Below are 13,734 nucleotides of genomic sequence, written 5' to 3'. Positions count from 1 at the left end.
AAAAAGAAAAGGAAAGAAAGAAAGAAAGAAGGAAACTGAACTAAAATAAAAGGGGAAAGACAGACAGAGAGAATGCACCAGAGGAGAGAAAGTGAGAAAAGAAGGACAGAGAGAGTGAATGAGTGAGACTAATGGAGAAAAATAACTGCAGAGAAAGAGAGGAAAGAAAGAAAAAGGAAGAGAGAGCACATTAGAGAGGTGAGTGCGTGAGAACAGAGATGCAGAGAGTGTTTAGAAAGTCAAAAAATAGTGTGACAAGAGGACAAGAGAGACGAATGAACAAGAGGACAATGAGTCACACACACACACACACACACACACACACACACAACCCTGATATGGAAATGGAGCCTGAGATGAGGCGAGAGCAGAACACCCTCTGACTGAGTATTAATTATTGAAACTGCCTGCTGTCGCAGAGACGCTTCTGCGTGTGCGTGCGTGTGTGTGTGTGTGTGTGCTTGTGTGCGTGTGTGTGCGTGCATGCATGTGCCCACTTGTATGGGTGCGCATGTGTGTAAGTGTGTGCATGCCTGTCTGCTTGCATGTTAAATTCACATCGCGTATATGTCTTTTGCTCAGTTTCACGCTTCTCTGTGTGTGTGTGTGTGTGTGTGTGTGTGTGTGTCTGTGTGTACATGTATGCGCACGCGCATTTGCAAATAATCGCAGCTTATTATTCTGCATCTGTGTGTATATTGCCCCAGGCAATAACGTTAAACGTGGGAGCGTGTGTCCGTAAACCACACACACACACACACAAACACACACACACAGCAAGCCAGTGGTTATCTCAGACTTCCACCTTCCCGTGTGCTGCTGTAATTGCGGGGAGCTGGCAGTGCTGGTGTGGATCATAAATAACACTGTCTGTCTCTCATTTAAACTCTCCCATTTATTACCATGTATGAGCTCAGTCAGAGCACATGATAATGTTTCACTGAGGGACACATCGCCTGTCATCTTACCCTGCCTCATACGCACACACACACACACACACACACACACATTTAGACACACACACAGCGAAAGCAAGCTACAGAGAAAGAACAAACAAACATACATTTAAAGACAGTGATTGAGAGGAAGCATATGTGTGGTGTGTGTGTGTGTGTGTGAGAGTGAGAGAGAGAGAGAGAGAGAGAGAGAAGGGGGGGGGGGGGTGAGAGAGAAAGAGAGACAGAGAAGCAGAGAGAGAAAGAAAGGCTATCTCAAGCAAAGCGATTCGTTTCTCTCCTTCTCCTTCTCTCTCTCTCTCTCTCTCTCTCTCTCTCTCCCTCTTCTTCTCCCATCATTGCGACTGTTCTCCTCATTAGAGCAGAGTAATGGGCGCCTCACTCAGAGCCCAGGAGAATATTCTAGAACAGCTCACATATTTGTCTTCCACTCGCGCCGACGGGACGGAGCACAGGAAAATCCCCACTCTGTCACATGTGAAATATTGGCTCACGTCTGACCTACAAGCTCCGCTGGGGAACAGCATGCAGAATGTCAGAGCGACAAACACGATGCAGGGAGACACCACACACACACACACACACGCGCGCGTGCGCGCAGGCACATTGATGTACAAACACACAGGCACACACACATACACTCAGAGTAATTGGAACCTGTTTGTTTTTTTCTTCTTACAGGGAGAAGAGGAGAGGGCATATGTCACCATGACGACCTGGGTGGAGGACACACCGAAATTCTACTGCTCCATCCTTAACATCTTTTACCCTTCCCTTTCCTGTTTTCTCTCCCTCTAATCTTCTGCTTTTTTGCCTTTACTTTCTTCCTTTCCAAAGCTCTCTCTCTCTCTCTCTCTCTCTTTCTCTCTCTCTCTCTTCTTTCGTGTAGTGTATCATTCCGTCCTGTGCTGTTGTAACATGAGTATAGGCTTTTTTCAGGACATTAAACTACTAGTAAAGGAAAAAGAACTACGGTTTTAGTGAACACACATACAAACTCCAACACATGTACACACACAACTAAACATAGACACATGTACACACACACACACACACACGCACACACACTTACTTCTGCCTAAGTCTCTTGCTATGTACAGAGCTCCGCATGCTCAATTAGAACCTTTCTCTTTCAGCTTTTTCATCTTTACATCTGAACAACAGTTAAATGAACCAAAAATGATAACGGAATGAAGTTCTTTGTCTAATACTTGTTTGAAGAGGTGAGGGAAAAAATGAGTAGCAAATGAATATAATCATAGGGTTTTTCTTTTCTTTTCTTTTTTTCTTTGTTGGCGTCATTTTGAAAAAGTCTTTGGAGGAAGGGTTTGCTTTCCATTTTCTCTTAGTGCCATCACAGGCATAGCTGCTTTTTCTCTGCCTCCCAGAATTCATTTCTGCATCCTGGTGAAAGTGACATTACTGTAGCTCAGATGAACTTCGTGCAAGTAGCTTTTTGTGGAAAAAAAGTGTGTGTGTGTGTGCGCGCGTGCGCGCGCGTGCATGTGTGACTGTCGCTTTTTTTTTTTTTTTGGCATCCTCTCAAGTTTGTTGCTCCAGACCATAACTTCCAGTGTTCTCTGCCACTCTCTCCCCAGTCCCTGTGTGTGTGCATGTGTGTGTGTGTGTGAGTGTGTGTGTGTAGGTGTGTGTATTATCATTGGTAAGGTATAGTGTTATTCACAGTCTTTGAAACACTGAACAGGGAAACATGCTGCTCTTTCAAGTGATAATCGACGTCTGAGCACAGATAGGCAGGAGAATCTTCTTTTTATTTATTCTCTTTTTTCTCTTTTTATGATTTACACTTATTTTTAAACTGTTTTGCCCTTTGTTTTTGACTTTATAGTACACCCATTGCAACCCTTTAAGCCATCTTTTCTTCAGCTTTACAGCTTCTCTCTCTGTATGTAGATTGTATCCAAACGAGATCATCTTCCCCTCTTGGTAGGGTTCACTTGGTAATGTTCAACCCCATGAAACAGTGTTGTTTGGGCAGTTATCCTATTACTCAACCCATCTTTCACTCCTTTTTTTCTCCTGCCGTTCAACTCGTCATTTACACTTTCGCTCTGCTTATCTGTCATCGTGGTTTACCTCGTTATTCTTTCCAACGTTTCACCCTCCTCATTGACCTTACTATTCACTCTGTCATTTGTCCCCTTTATTTACCGTGTCACTCACTCTGTCTGCGTCGTCATGACTCATCCGTCTGTCTCCCTCCGACTCCTCGCCACTTTCACGACTGCCCGGCTGCTTTAGTATCGGATGCAGGGAGGGAGAGAGAGAGAGAGAGAGAGGGAGATTGTATGATTATGATTACTTTTGATGCCTAAACCAGTGTACTCAGAGCACACATATAGTGGACAGAGTGCTCTTAGAGAGAGGGGGGGAGAGTCGGATGTCATCATTTATCATGGGAGTGTTTTATCAACAGGCGAGTGATTTATGTCACACATACGGCTAGCGTCTGATGTTCGGCGTTGTTGTCATTTAAGGGGAGGAATCCTGTAAATTAATGCTGTTTCTATGCTTTGTACTTACTTTATAAAACGCGCTCTGTATTCGACCGGCCGAGTAATCGTATGACGAAAATAATGAGACCGGGGCTACGAAGCAAGTTTTTAAGTCAGAGCTATGTGTTAGCACTTTTCCCAAAGTTTTTAGGTTCAGTTAAATAAAAAATCTTAGATAACTGACCAACCGTGACAATTTCAGGTCATGTCGAAAGAGCGAGATCTGGTAATAACATGACTGCGGGTCGCAGAATGAACTCTGTTGTCTTGGCAACCACTCCACGGCGAATGTACGCGTCAGGCAGCGCCACATATACGGAGCTGATTGACAGCTGATAAAGAAAGCGCTTGCATAAACACTGGAACTTTCGACAGTAGCTATGACGTGCTGAGAATAGAAGGCCTGGGGTGTGGGGTTGGGGTGCTTTTAGAAGTGGCAGAAAACACTGGAATCTCTGGATTCAGTACCAATTTTTGTTCAACTGTGACGTATGGGTTTTTTGCCGCCTGGTGGTTCCAGTTATCTGTGTTTGTGTTTGATTTTGATATTACTTTTTTGCCTTCGTTCGAAGTTTACTGTAATAATAATAATTATTGATTATTCCTTTATTAGTATTAGAATTATTATTGCTGTTTTTAATATTATTTTGCTGCTGCCCCTTGTGTTGGTGAGTCATCAGTATTACAAACGAGTCGAGAAAACATAGTCTGTATACATGAAATGTGAAAAACACTCACTCTAAAGTCGGACTAGCAAAGTAATAAGACTTTGTACAAAAACGAAACTTTTTAAAATTGCATCACCAGCTCGCATGCTTACAAATGGATGTTGATATTGTAAACAACTGTGATCTCTCTATTAATAAAATGGTCATTTCATCATTGCCGTTGTCAGAACTACTTTATTTGGATTATGTCCGTTTTTTAATTTGATGACTTTTAAGCGTTAAATAAAGAGTGACTGTGAAGCAGATTTCTTTAACTATGCTTGGTTAACATTATCGATAAATCGGCCCTAGCTCCAATTTCATGAAGTCCACAATTTCATACTCACTAGGTTCATGGTGGCACCTAAATAAACAGAGTCCACTCAAATGTTGCTGAATGAAAAGTTCTCCATTTGAATTGTTTTCAGTTTAAAGTCTTTGTGATGTTTGGCTTGGGTGTTTTGAGAAAATGGTGTCCGTAGCCGCAAAAATCTGGTTTAATGTTCAAGGTTCAATTGCATAGTCGTAGTAAATAGCGACATAGAAGATATTTTTCAATTTTGTCCATTTTCTACATGGGGTATAACAGCTGGTCTGATTTTAATTTAAAGGGAAATTGCCTACACGCGCACAGGTATTACGAGGTATTTTTTTATTATTGTTTCCCAGAAGATGTGTGCGTAACAGCCAGCGATGTCCTGAGAGGTTTTCGTTGAGGATGAATATAGCTATTTGACTTTCGACCACTAGATGGCACTAATATCTTATTGGATAACGTAACCCTGAGCGCTAACGACCGCATAGCAAACGGATCCGGTAGACAGTTTCTCGTAACGAAACAGGGAAAAGTCGGGCAACTTTTAATATCTGTGTGTCTGGTGAATGACGAATTATAATTTGCAAGTCGCTCTCTCTCGGATTGTTTCAAACACGTTTCGCCACGACAGACTACGAATTTTTACTAATATCAAATTCCAAGTGCACATTTTAAGATGCTTTGGATGTCAGCGAAGCACATATTAACAGTTTTTTCCGCTCTTCACGTGCGTCTAGTCATGTACACGCCTATTTATTTCATAGTTTGTTTTTTCAGACCACAATAAATCTATGTCTCTGCTTGTGGCCTCAGCAACATTTCGTTCTGTGACACGCCCGGGCAGAACTACACCTCCCCAGAGGAGCCGCCGCCGCTGCGCGACGCAGGAGCCAGTAAACCACGCGATGACAGCGCTCGCTCTCGTGGACACTAATCTTGTTAAGCAAATTACCGGAGATCAGCAGACTGCCGGAGGAATCAGCAGCGCAAGAAGCCCGACGCTCTGGCTGTTAAATAGAGAGGACAAATTACATCTCCTATCACTCGTGACGAGGAAACCCAAGACCCTTTTAGCAGTATGCTTAGGGGTGGAAAAAATTCTTTTCTTTTGTGAGCACACATTCATCACTCTCCTTGTCTCATTATTTGCAAATATTTGCAATTTTAATAGGTATAATTTGCATAATTCCGCGGATCACCGTAGGCCTGCTCTTGTTTTGTCCCAGGGTGTGCAATAGACAAAATACTCTTCAAAATTGCTTTTTGTATTTAAATGAAGCGATGTGAGATCTGATCATAGCTATATTACAGCAAGCCCTGATGAAAAGACTGACTGTTGGTAAACTCTCTCTCTACCCCTCTCCCTCCCTCCGTTTCTTTTTTTTTTTTGTTTTTTTGGACACACGTACAGTTTCTATGGTGCGTCTAAACAATCCATTCTCACTCGCCTGAGTCGACGTGACTAAGTTACTTCACTGTATTTACCTATAAATACATTGAGATCCACACCATTTTCTAATTGACAAATGATTAATGAGGCAAAAGGCAACCCTTTGTCCAATAACAAAGCCTGCCAAAGCTCCAAATTCCACTTTCGTTCGTCCCACGTGTAGACTTCTTAGATCTCGAATGAGTTTTAACGACCGATGGGACGTCTGTAAAGCGCTGAATTCCTAGTCTGGGGTGTGAAATGGCCTCAGGCTCCGAAAAGCAGTTCACTCCCCATACAACACTATAACTTGCGCTTACGGTTCATTTTCACGGGCGAGTGGCCACGAGGCGAGCGAGCTTCAATGCAATGCAACCACAGCTATCAGATGAGTGCAAGAGGAAGCGGATCACAAAAAGGCGTCTTCGAGATTTACTTTGACGAAATAACATATAAAATAATTATACATTTTATCGGTTGTTTGAAATTTTTACTGTACCATCCATTTTATCGGTAATTTAAGACTTCAGCTTTAAATTGTGTCGAATATAAATTACCGTCTAGTTTGCCGAAAGACTATTTGTTAAGTCTTCCAGCTGATTGGCTGTGGAATCGGCGAGGGCAAATACGATTGGCCGTTAGAGACGGTACGTTTGTCAGCCGATGTCATGAAAATTCAGCAGCTCATGAATATTTATGATACGGCATTGCACTCCATGAGGCCTCACCCTCACAGAGCTACCGTGTGAGCTTTGCAGACCGGTTATCTTTTCTGATAAAACCGTTAGCTACTGTTTCTCTGGGTCCAACCAGACCTCTCTGACCACCAAGGACACGCCGGGACACCATAAAAAGGTTGGTTTTACTCATACGAGTTTGCAGTGATGGACTTAATTATAATGACTTAGCTTCTGGTAGCAAGTTAGCATACTGCCTCTCGCTTCAGGAAAAAGAAAATACTTAGAGTAGCCTATAGAACGACTAATTAGGGATTTAACAACAATTTACTCTCACTGTAATTTGGTTACGCTACAAGGCGTCGTTTCTCATTCAAATCGGAGGCAGATATAATCTTGGGGAGGATCGAATTGGACTGACGTGATAGCAATCAATTCGGTTGTACAATTCAGGAAGCTACAGTTTCTTACATTGCAAGGTTTGCCGTTGCACATGTACCTTTTCGAGATTTTTCGAGATAAAGAAGTATTGCTATAGATACTAGTAACATAAAGAGCTTCCATTCCTGCCCGTTTACAAGCTATTGGTGCTTTTTTTTAATTAAACCTACCCACCATATGTTGTAGTAGCATCTAGTTTAATAGTGAGATCGGATGTTAAGAACCCAGCCTAAACCAGTGGTGTTTTCCTGCCTGTGTTATCTTAGGTCACTGAGATCCAGTTACAACCCTGGGCTGTAAAGTAACCGACTATTGACAGACAGGTCCTAGGAACGCCCTTGCATAAAGGAAACTACACCGGGAGTTCATCCAGCTTAAACAGTAGACACCTGAGACAGATCTGTCTGTAACTGGGACTTTGCAGTTCACACAGTGCCGAAACCTGTCTCAGATAACTTGGCTGTATCACTAAAACCGGTAGTAACTGTTAGCGGAGTAGATAAGTTCTTTTGGCAACACCATTACGGATATTAACAAAAAGGTCTGTCTGCCAAGCAGCTTGACGTTGCATACGCACCACGGTGATTGTCAAAGCTGCCTAAAGTATTCCCACTCGGGACCAAAGTCTTTCCGTAGCTTGGCAAAATGATGCAGATTTGTGATTCCTACAATCAAAAGAACTCTTTGTTCAACGCGATGAATCGCTTTATAGGAGCCGTAAATAACATGGATCAAACCGTTATGGTGCCTAGTCTCTTAAGAGATGTTCCCTTGGACGAAGAAAAAGATCTAAGCTCCGTAAGGACTGCCAGCAACAGCTCCAGTAACTATTTCCAGGACGGGGACATGTACGCCTCTTATGTACAGTTGAAGTCTATAAGGAATGATATCGAATGGGGAGTTCTGCAACCGGACGAAAGGCGAAAAGAGAAACTTGCCGTGACGAACCACGAGTTATCCCATGTGGAGCCTGATGACGAGGACTTGGAGAAGTTATTTCATTTCCATTTGAATGGATTGCACACCGTTCTCTCCAAGCTCACGCGCAAGGCCAATACTCTGACCAACAGATACAAGCAAGAGATTGGAATCGGAGGCTGTATCCACTAAACTAAGCTCTCAGTTCTTAGTGGAGGGGGGGGAGCCCCAAATCATCGCGGAAAGAGTTAGTCGCGACCCGAGGGACTACAGTTGGGTTTGAAGATTAGTGCTTGTCCTAACGGTGTAGTATATAGCTATTTATTCCTTGAAAGGAGTAAAAAGTAATTATAATAATGTTCTTGACGTGCACTGCACTGCACTTCCTGCACTGTTTTCCTCTTTGCTAGGATTAATACCCCTGTTATTGTTTGCACTAAACTGTGTGTACTATACTGTTTTTGGGTTTGGGGGTGTTAAAGCACATGTATAATATATGCAATTTATTTAAAAATATATGCAATTAACATTTCACAAAGAACATATTTGGGTGTTGAAACATTTCTTTGATGATAAAAAATATGTCGACTAAAGCTTTGGGAAAAAAGCGTAGATGTGTTCACATGCTACTGCTACAAATTAATCATCTGAACCTGCAAAAAAAGAAAGAAAGAAAAAAAACCTTTAATGCCAATGAATCAATTGTGAGATAATCTGTGAAATGGAATCGAATGATGTGTTCTATGTACTTTAGAATGTTGATCGATTCTAAGAGATTGTGAGAGGGGCACATTATGGTACTAATACTAAAATTATGGTGCCAATAAGAGTCAAGCTGGTGTATTTTTCTATTACAATGTTGGCTGCAGAAAAATAAAACTCTTTTTTTTGTAAATGTCACCAACCTGAATATGACTGAATTGAGTGATTTTTTCAGGGTGGTTATGTGTGTCATCGCTTTGTTGTCCCTCATTTTAGTGTAAAAGAAAAAAAAACTGAAAGGTACACGCTTTCTGACATTACTTTCAACTTTTTTTTTTCATTTACATAAGCTCATTCAGCACGTTGTGTTTACCATACATTGCCGTTAGACCGCGGAGTGTCGGTATTTTTCCTACTTTCTTTTTCTTTTTTTCCCCCGCTCTGAGGCTGCCATTCGAGTTAGAATTCACACACGCTCACAAGGCCTGGATAAGAGCTTTCATGTGCATATTATCAACTAGATGACCAATCCGTCGAGAGAAGAGATTTGACAGGGTGTGTAGTCAAATTTAGACATCGTTGTGTCTAGGCAGCAGAACAACAAACACTGCGGCTGCTCTAAACTTCCGCTATCAAAACGTGACTCAGCTATAGCAGACAGACCCCTCTCGCTGTGCACTGGTATAAACAGCTAGAGTGGCACCGTCATTAGTTTTGACACGTAGCGCCGTGTTAATGTAAAACACATGGTTGCACGTGTACAAGTGGTGCCACTGCTGAGAAGTAACAGCCTGCACACAGGAGAAATGGACATGTTTGGAACACAAACGTGCTCATCAGAGAGCAGTCACACACTGGCCAGTTGTATATAAAGTAATCTACTAAACAATAGTTTTGTCACACGTCACAAACGTATCACTGACAGAGTACTTGGTGTGACAGTGACACTATTTGTGTATAAAGCCAACATTACAGTAAAGCACATCAAATTAGGGAAGTAAAAAAAACAGTGTTTCTTCACCTTAAATGTCAAATGCTCAGAGTTTCCAGAGTAATGGGAACCAAATGTCTGGTTGCATAAGTAAGAGAGCATTTGATAACTAGTGCTAACTTCAAAATCAAATTCACTTAGTTCATACTGAAATGTGTTTGACGCTCTGTCACTGTCAGAACTGTGACGTACAGTGGGGTTTGGACAGATGTGCCTTTTGTAGCAACCAGATTAATATTGCGCGATTATGCGCTGTAAATGTGTATATATAACAATATGTTGTTATATCTGTCCTGTATGCAATCCACCTGGCACTTAACAAAACCACGTGTAGCAATGATGCTTCGTTGTGGTTTGTGTTATCACCGTTACCTACATGTGTATAATGCAAACTAAGTGGCTCGATGGTATTTAGATATTCATTGTAAATCATCATAGCTGTATATGTGAAGTGGGAGGGTTTGTGTTTGGTTTGTCTGCGAACACTGTATCTTTGCGTTGCTTGCGTGTAGTAAATCCGGTTCGACCAGACTGTTATCGTTCATTTCGGATCAGCAGATGAAAAACGACACGCGAGACTGAGGTGATCTCTGGCGAGAGACAATCTACTGGACACCTGAGAGTCTCCCATCTCATTGCTGACCTCTAGAAACGTCACGTGTTGTATTTTTCAACCTTTTTCACCCCATAATAACCACACTAAACTATGCCCTGTCACCTCGCTTAATTTTACATACTCACGGATACCTCTGTTTTTGTTGATTGTACGCAGCACAAAGTTGATTGAGTAAAGGGTTTTTCTCGGGGGGGGGGCTTAGCTGATGTAATAATGCCATGTGGCTTGAAAGATGAACACGCCAAAATCCCTGCATGACAAATATTGGAATATGATGATGTTCCAAAATAACAGTGCTCAAAGCTGAGGTGGATGGCAGAGGTGATGCAATATACAGCCCCTGTGTGAAAGGATATCACGTTATGGGGCTTGGAACAGGGGCAACCTAGGAACGCTTTGGATGTTATATATAGGCGTAGCCAGATAATCCACTGGGGGGGGAAAACTACATGCCTAAAAATAAGATTTTCAGATCCCTAGTCACTGTTCCTTTTTTCTTTCTAAACAGTAAAGGCTTTTGAGAGAACAAATTTGTGTTTTTATTTAGTTAATCTGTATTATATAGACGTAGTAAAAACCAAAGATTAAACACTCCGTAAGTTTTCAGGTCATGAATGATCTTTCTCCCTTCTGTGAGCCTTTGTTTCTGGAATGTGCTCCAGTTTTGTTTTCCCTCATAAAACTCTAAATCTTTGGAGTAACAGGGAAAAGGATTGTGATGTAACCTCTTAAAAGCTTGAGTAATGAATGAACGTTTCTGTGCACGGAAAACAAATGTTTTTTAGACGCTTCAGGCAGACGGTGTTTCTCCGCGGTAATGTCGTTAGTGTGCCTTAGCTCATGAATACCAAGAGGTGTTTGAAGCCGTCTGAGAAAGAAATGCGGAGCTGAGTATTTTTAGGACCTCAGAGTACAGAGACGAGGATGTTAGACATATTGTCCCCTCGCAGTTTCCGATTTGCAAGTGTTCCGTTTCTGACTCTTTCACACTGCTGCTAAGATAGGCCTATAGAAGTGTAAAAAAATGAGATGAGTTCTGAGTGAAAAATCTTAGTATCTTAGAATGGTAATTCCTTTCCCTGAGAGACATTAAAACATATTAGGTTATAACATAATTTTATTCCAGCTCACCCGATTCATATTGTCTGTAGTCACTAATTATCCAGAGTAGAAGTCAGAAATGCTGTTCTTCGGGAAACACGAACCATTTGGAGTGGACGGTAACGTATTTTTGGAACACTTTTCGAGAAGTGCAGTGTTTTACTTCTGTGAACTGCTGTGTAGGCTGACGAGCGCGGTCGCGGCACAAACACTGCACGGCTGGCTGGCTCGAGTAATTGAGTGCAGTTTGACTATAGTCACCTTAAGAGGGTTTCCTCCATTCATTCTGCGTGTATGAAGAGAATAGCCTTTGCCCCCTCCCCCCCTTTCTCTGTCTCGCTCTCTCTCCGACTGTCTCATTAAGGGCAGAGGAGATTTCTTTTCTCACATCCTCTTACGGCTCTACTGCCGGCCTCTCTAACTCCTCTACGGTCTCACCAGCTCAGGTATCTCAACGGTGAGCATGTCCCTTACACTGTCACGCAGTCACTCAATTCAAACTTTTCTCAGCCAGACCAATAGAACAAAAGATACATTAGAGCACGATCGACTTATGCTATTCATGAAAAGAGCATAACGTTCAGTAACTTCGAGTCCTTCTGGAATAATAAATATTATTCATACAATGTAGGCCTAACACATAGAGTCAAACAGCGCCCAGTGATTTCACGAAGAATCTCCAGGCCTCAAGAGCAGCCCAGGTTAACCCGATTTTAGCCTACCGCTGTACGCAGATACGTTTACAGCATCATTTGAATCCGTATGTATTTATTTAGGCGTAGATAATGTTTAATTAAGCATGACAAGTAAGGGCATAATTGAACTATGATTAAAATGTATAAATGACTCAGTCAGACTGTAAATCGACTCCCCGTCTGCCTGTAATTTCATTTACAGCATCCGTATTCTCTCTCCCGCTTTAATTACGCTCCTCTGGCTCGTGAACGTTCAGAGCAGAAACTTATCGCGTGTAATATTGCTCAGCAATACGCAGTGGGTAGGAGGGCAGTCGTATACGTTGGCATTTTCTTTGGGTGAAAGTTCTTCGGAAGTCAGATTGACTGAAATCATGTTCGTGACTGTTGACTGTTCGTGACTTCTTTTGAAAAAAAAACAAAAAAACAGAGGAGATAAATCGAAAACTGCTTTCTCTTCTGTAACAACACCTTGAGGATAGGAGCGATAAAGAATTCTTCTATGGGTTTGCAGAATCCTCTCATATGAGAGAATGTGTGTGGCCTAACCGGTATTCAGTTTGAAGCCTCACACATTTGTAATTTTTCATTACCGGAATGCGACTGTTCCCATTTATTTAAGGGCTGACGGCTACGTGTGATAGAGTGAAACTTGGAACTGCCTGGACGTTAATATGACATAATTACGCTAGGCGTCTCATCGTAGATTTATGACGGTCGCATAAAAAAAATCTACTCATTATCAAGGATCAGTGTGATTCATAATTATACCCCTCCGTGATTTGCCGCTCAAATTCAACTCTGAATGATTTGCAAAGACCTGGTTAAAAAAAAACCCAGAATAAAATAAATGCATGCACGATGCTGGATATGCGCAAAACCAGATGTAATGGATGGTTGCAGGTTGATGTTTTGGCCCTTGGTGTGTTGACAGATTGCACGGTGGTAAAAACTCCAGTTCACCGGGAAGGTGTGAGACGGGAGGCTGAGATTCAAAGAGAACTGATTTGGCAGTCAAAAAATTCCGCCCGACATTTCATCTTGTGCTCTCGGCACAACATGAGCGGAATATGGTGATTCTTTCCTTTCCATCAAAATGGCCCCAATCTCTCTCTCTCTCTCTCTTTCTCTCTCTCTCTCTCTCTCTCTCTCTCCCCTGCCACTTTATCGCAGGCCTCCTCTACTCCTTTTTGAAGTACGCAAAAATTATTAATGGCAGCCGCGCGGTTTCCATGCGAGAGGCAGTGATTTGCATGTGGCAGGCAGGAGAGAGTGAGGCAGGCACCCAGGGAGCAGAAAGAAAGGGGGGAGGGGGGTAATGAGAGAGTAGGGAAATAGGGAAGGAGGGATGGGGTGGGGGAGGCCTGAAAAGACAGACAGCAGGGTGGTAGGCGGATGAGGAGGTGAGAGAGTTGTAATTACGGACTGCGCTGAGACTGCGAGATCGAAAGACAGAGAGAGAGGGAGAGGGAGAGAGAGAGGGAGAGAGAATGTGTGAGAAAGCAAAACACTGAGAGAAAGGGGCGGGGTGTGTAAGAGTTTGTGAAAGAGAGGGAGCAAGACATAAAAAATGAGAGAGCAAGAAAGAGAAAGAGAGGGAGAGAGAGCAAGAGAAAGAGGGAGAGAGAGAGAGAGAGAGAGAGAGAGAGAGAGAGAGCACTTTGAAATC

At 42.4% G+C, this 13,734-nt stretch overlaps 1 protein-coding gene across 2 annotated transcripts; it reads left to right on the top strand.

The window, feature by feature from the left end:
- Positions 1 to 6,617: 6,617 nt before the first annotated feature.
- Positions 6,618 to 8,858, top strand: mid1ip1b (MID1 interacting protein 1b). Of its 2 annotated transcripts, none has more exons than XM_030781533.1 (2): positions 6,618 to 6,779; positions 7,309 to 8,858. In XM_030781533.1, the coding sequence occupies exon 2, from the start codon at positions 7,688 to 7,690 to the stop codon at positions 8,150 to 8,152; it is 465 nt and encodes a 154-aa protein (XP_030637393.1). In that variant the 5' UTR covers positions 6,618 to 6,779; positions 7,309 to 7,687; the 3' UTR covers positions 8,153 to 8,858. The 2 variants fall into 2 exon arrangements, with proteins under 2 accessions (XP_030637393.1, XP_030637394.1); XM_030781534.1 differs by lacking the exon at positions 6,618 to 6,779 and adding an exon at positions 6,807 to 7,080.
- The last annotated feature ends 4,876 nt before the right edge of the window (positions 8,859 to 13,734 follow it).

Source organism: Chanos chanos, chromosome 8 (assembly GCF_902362185.1).
Source record: "Chanos chanos chromosome 8, fChaCha1.1, whole genome shotgun sequence".
Classification (NCBI taxonomy): domain Eukaryota; kingdom Metazoa; phylum Chordata; class Actinopteri; order Gonorynchiformes; family Chanidae; genus Chanos; species Chanos chanos.
Note: the sequence above shows the minus strand (reverse complement) of the source record. Positions and strands in the feature narration are given on the sequence as shown.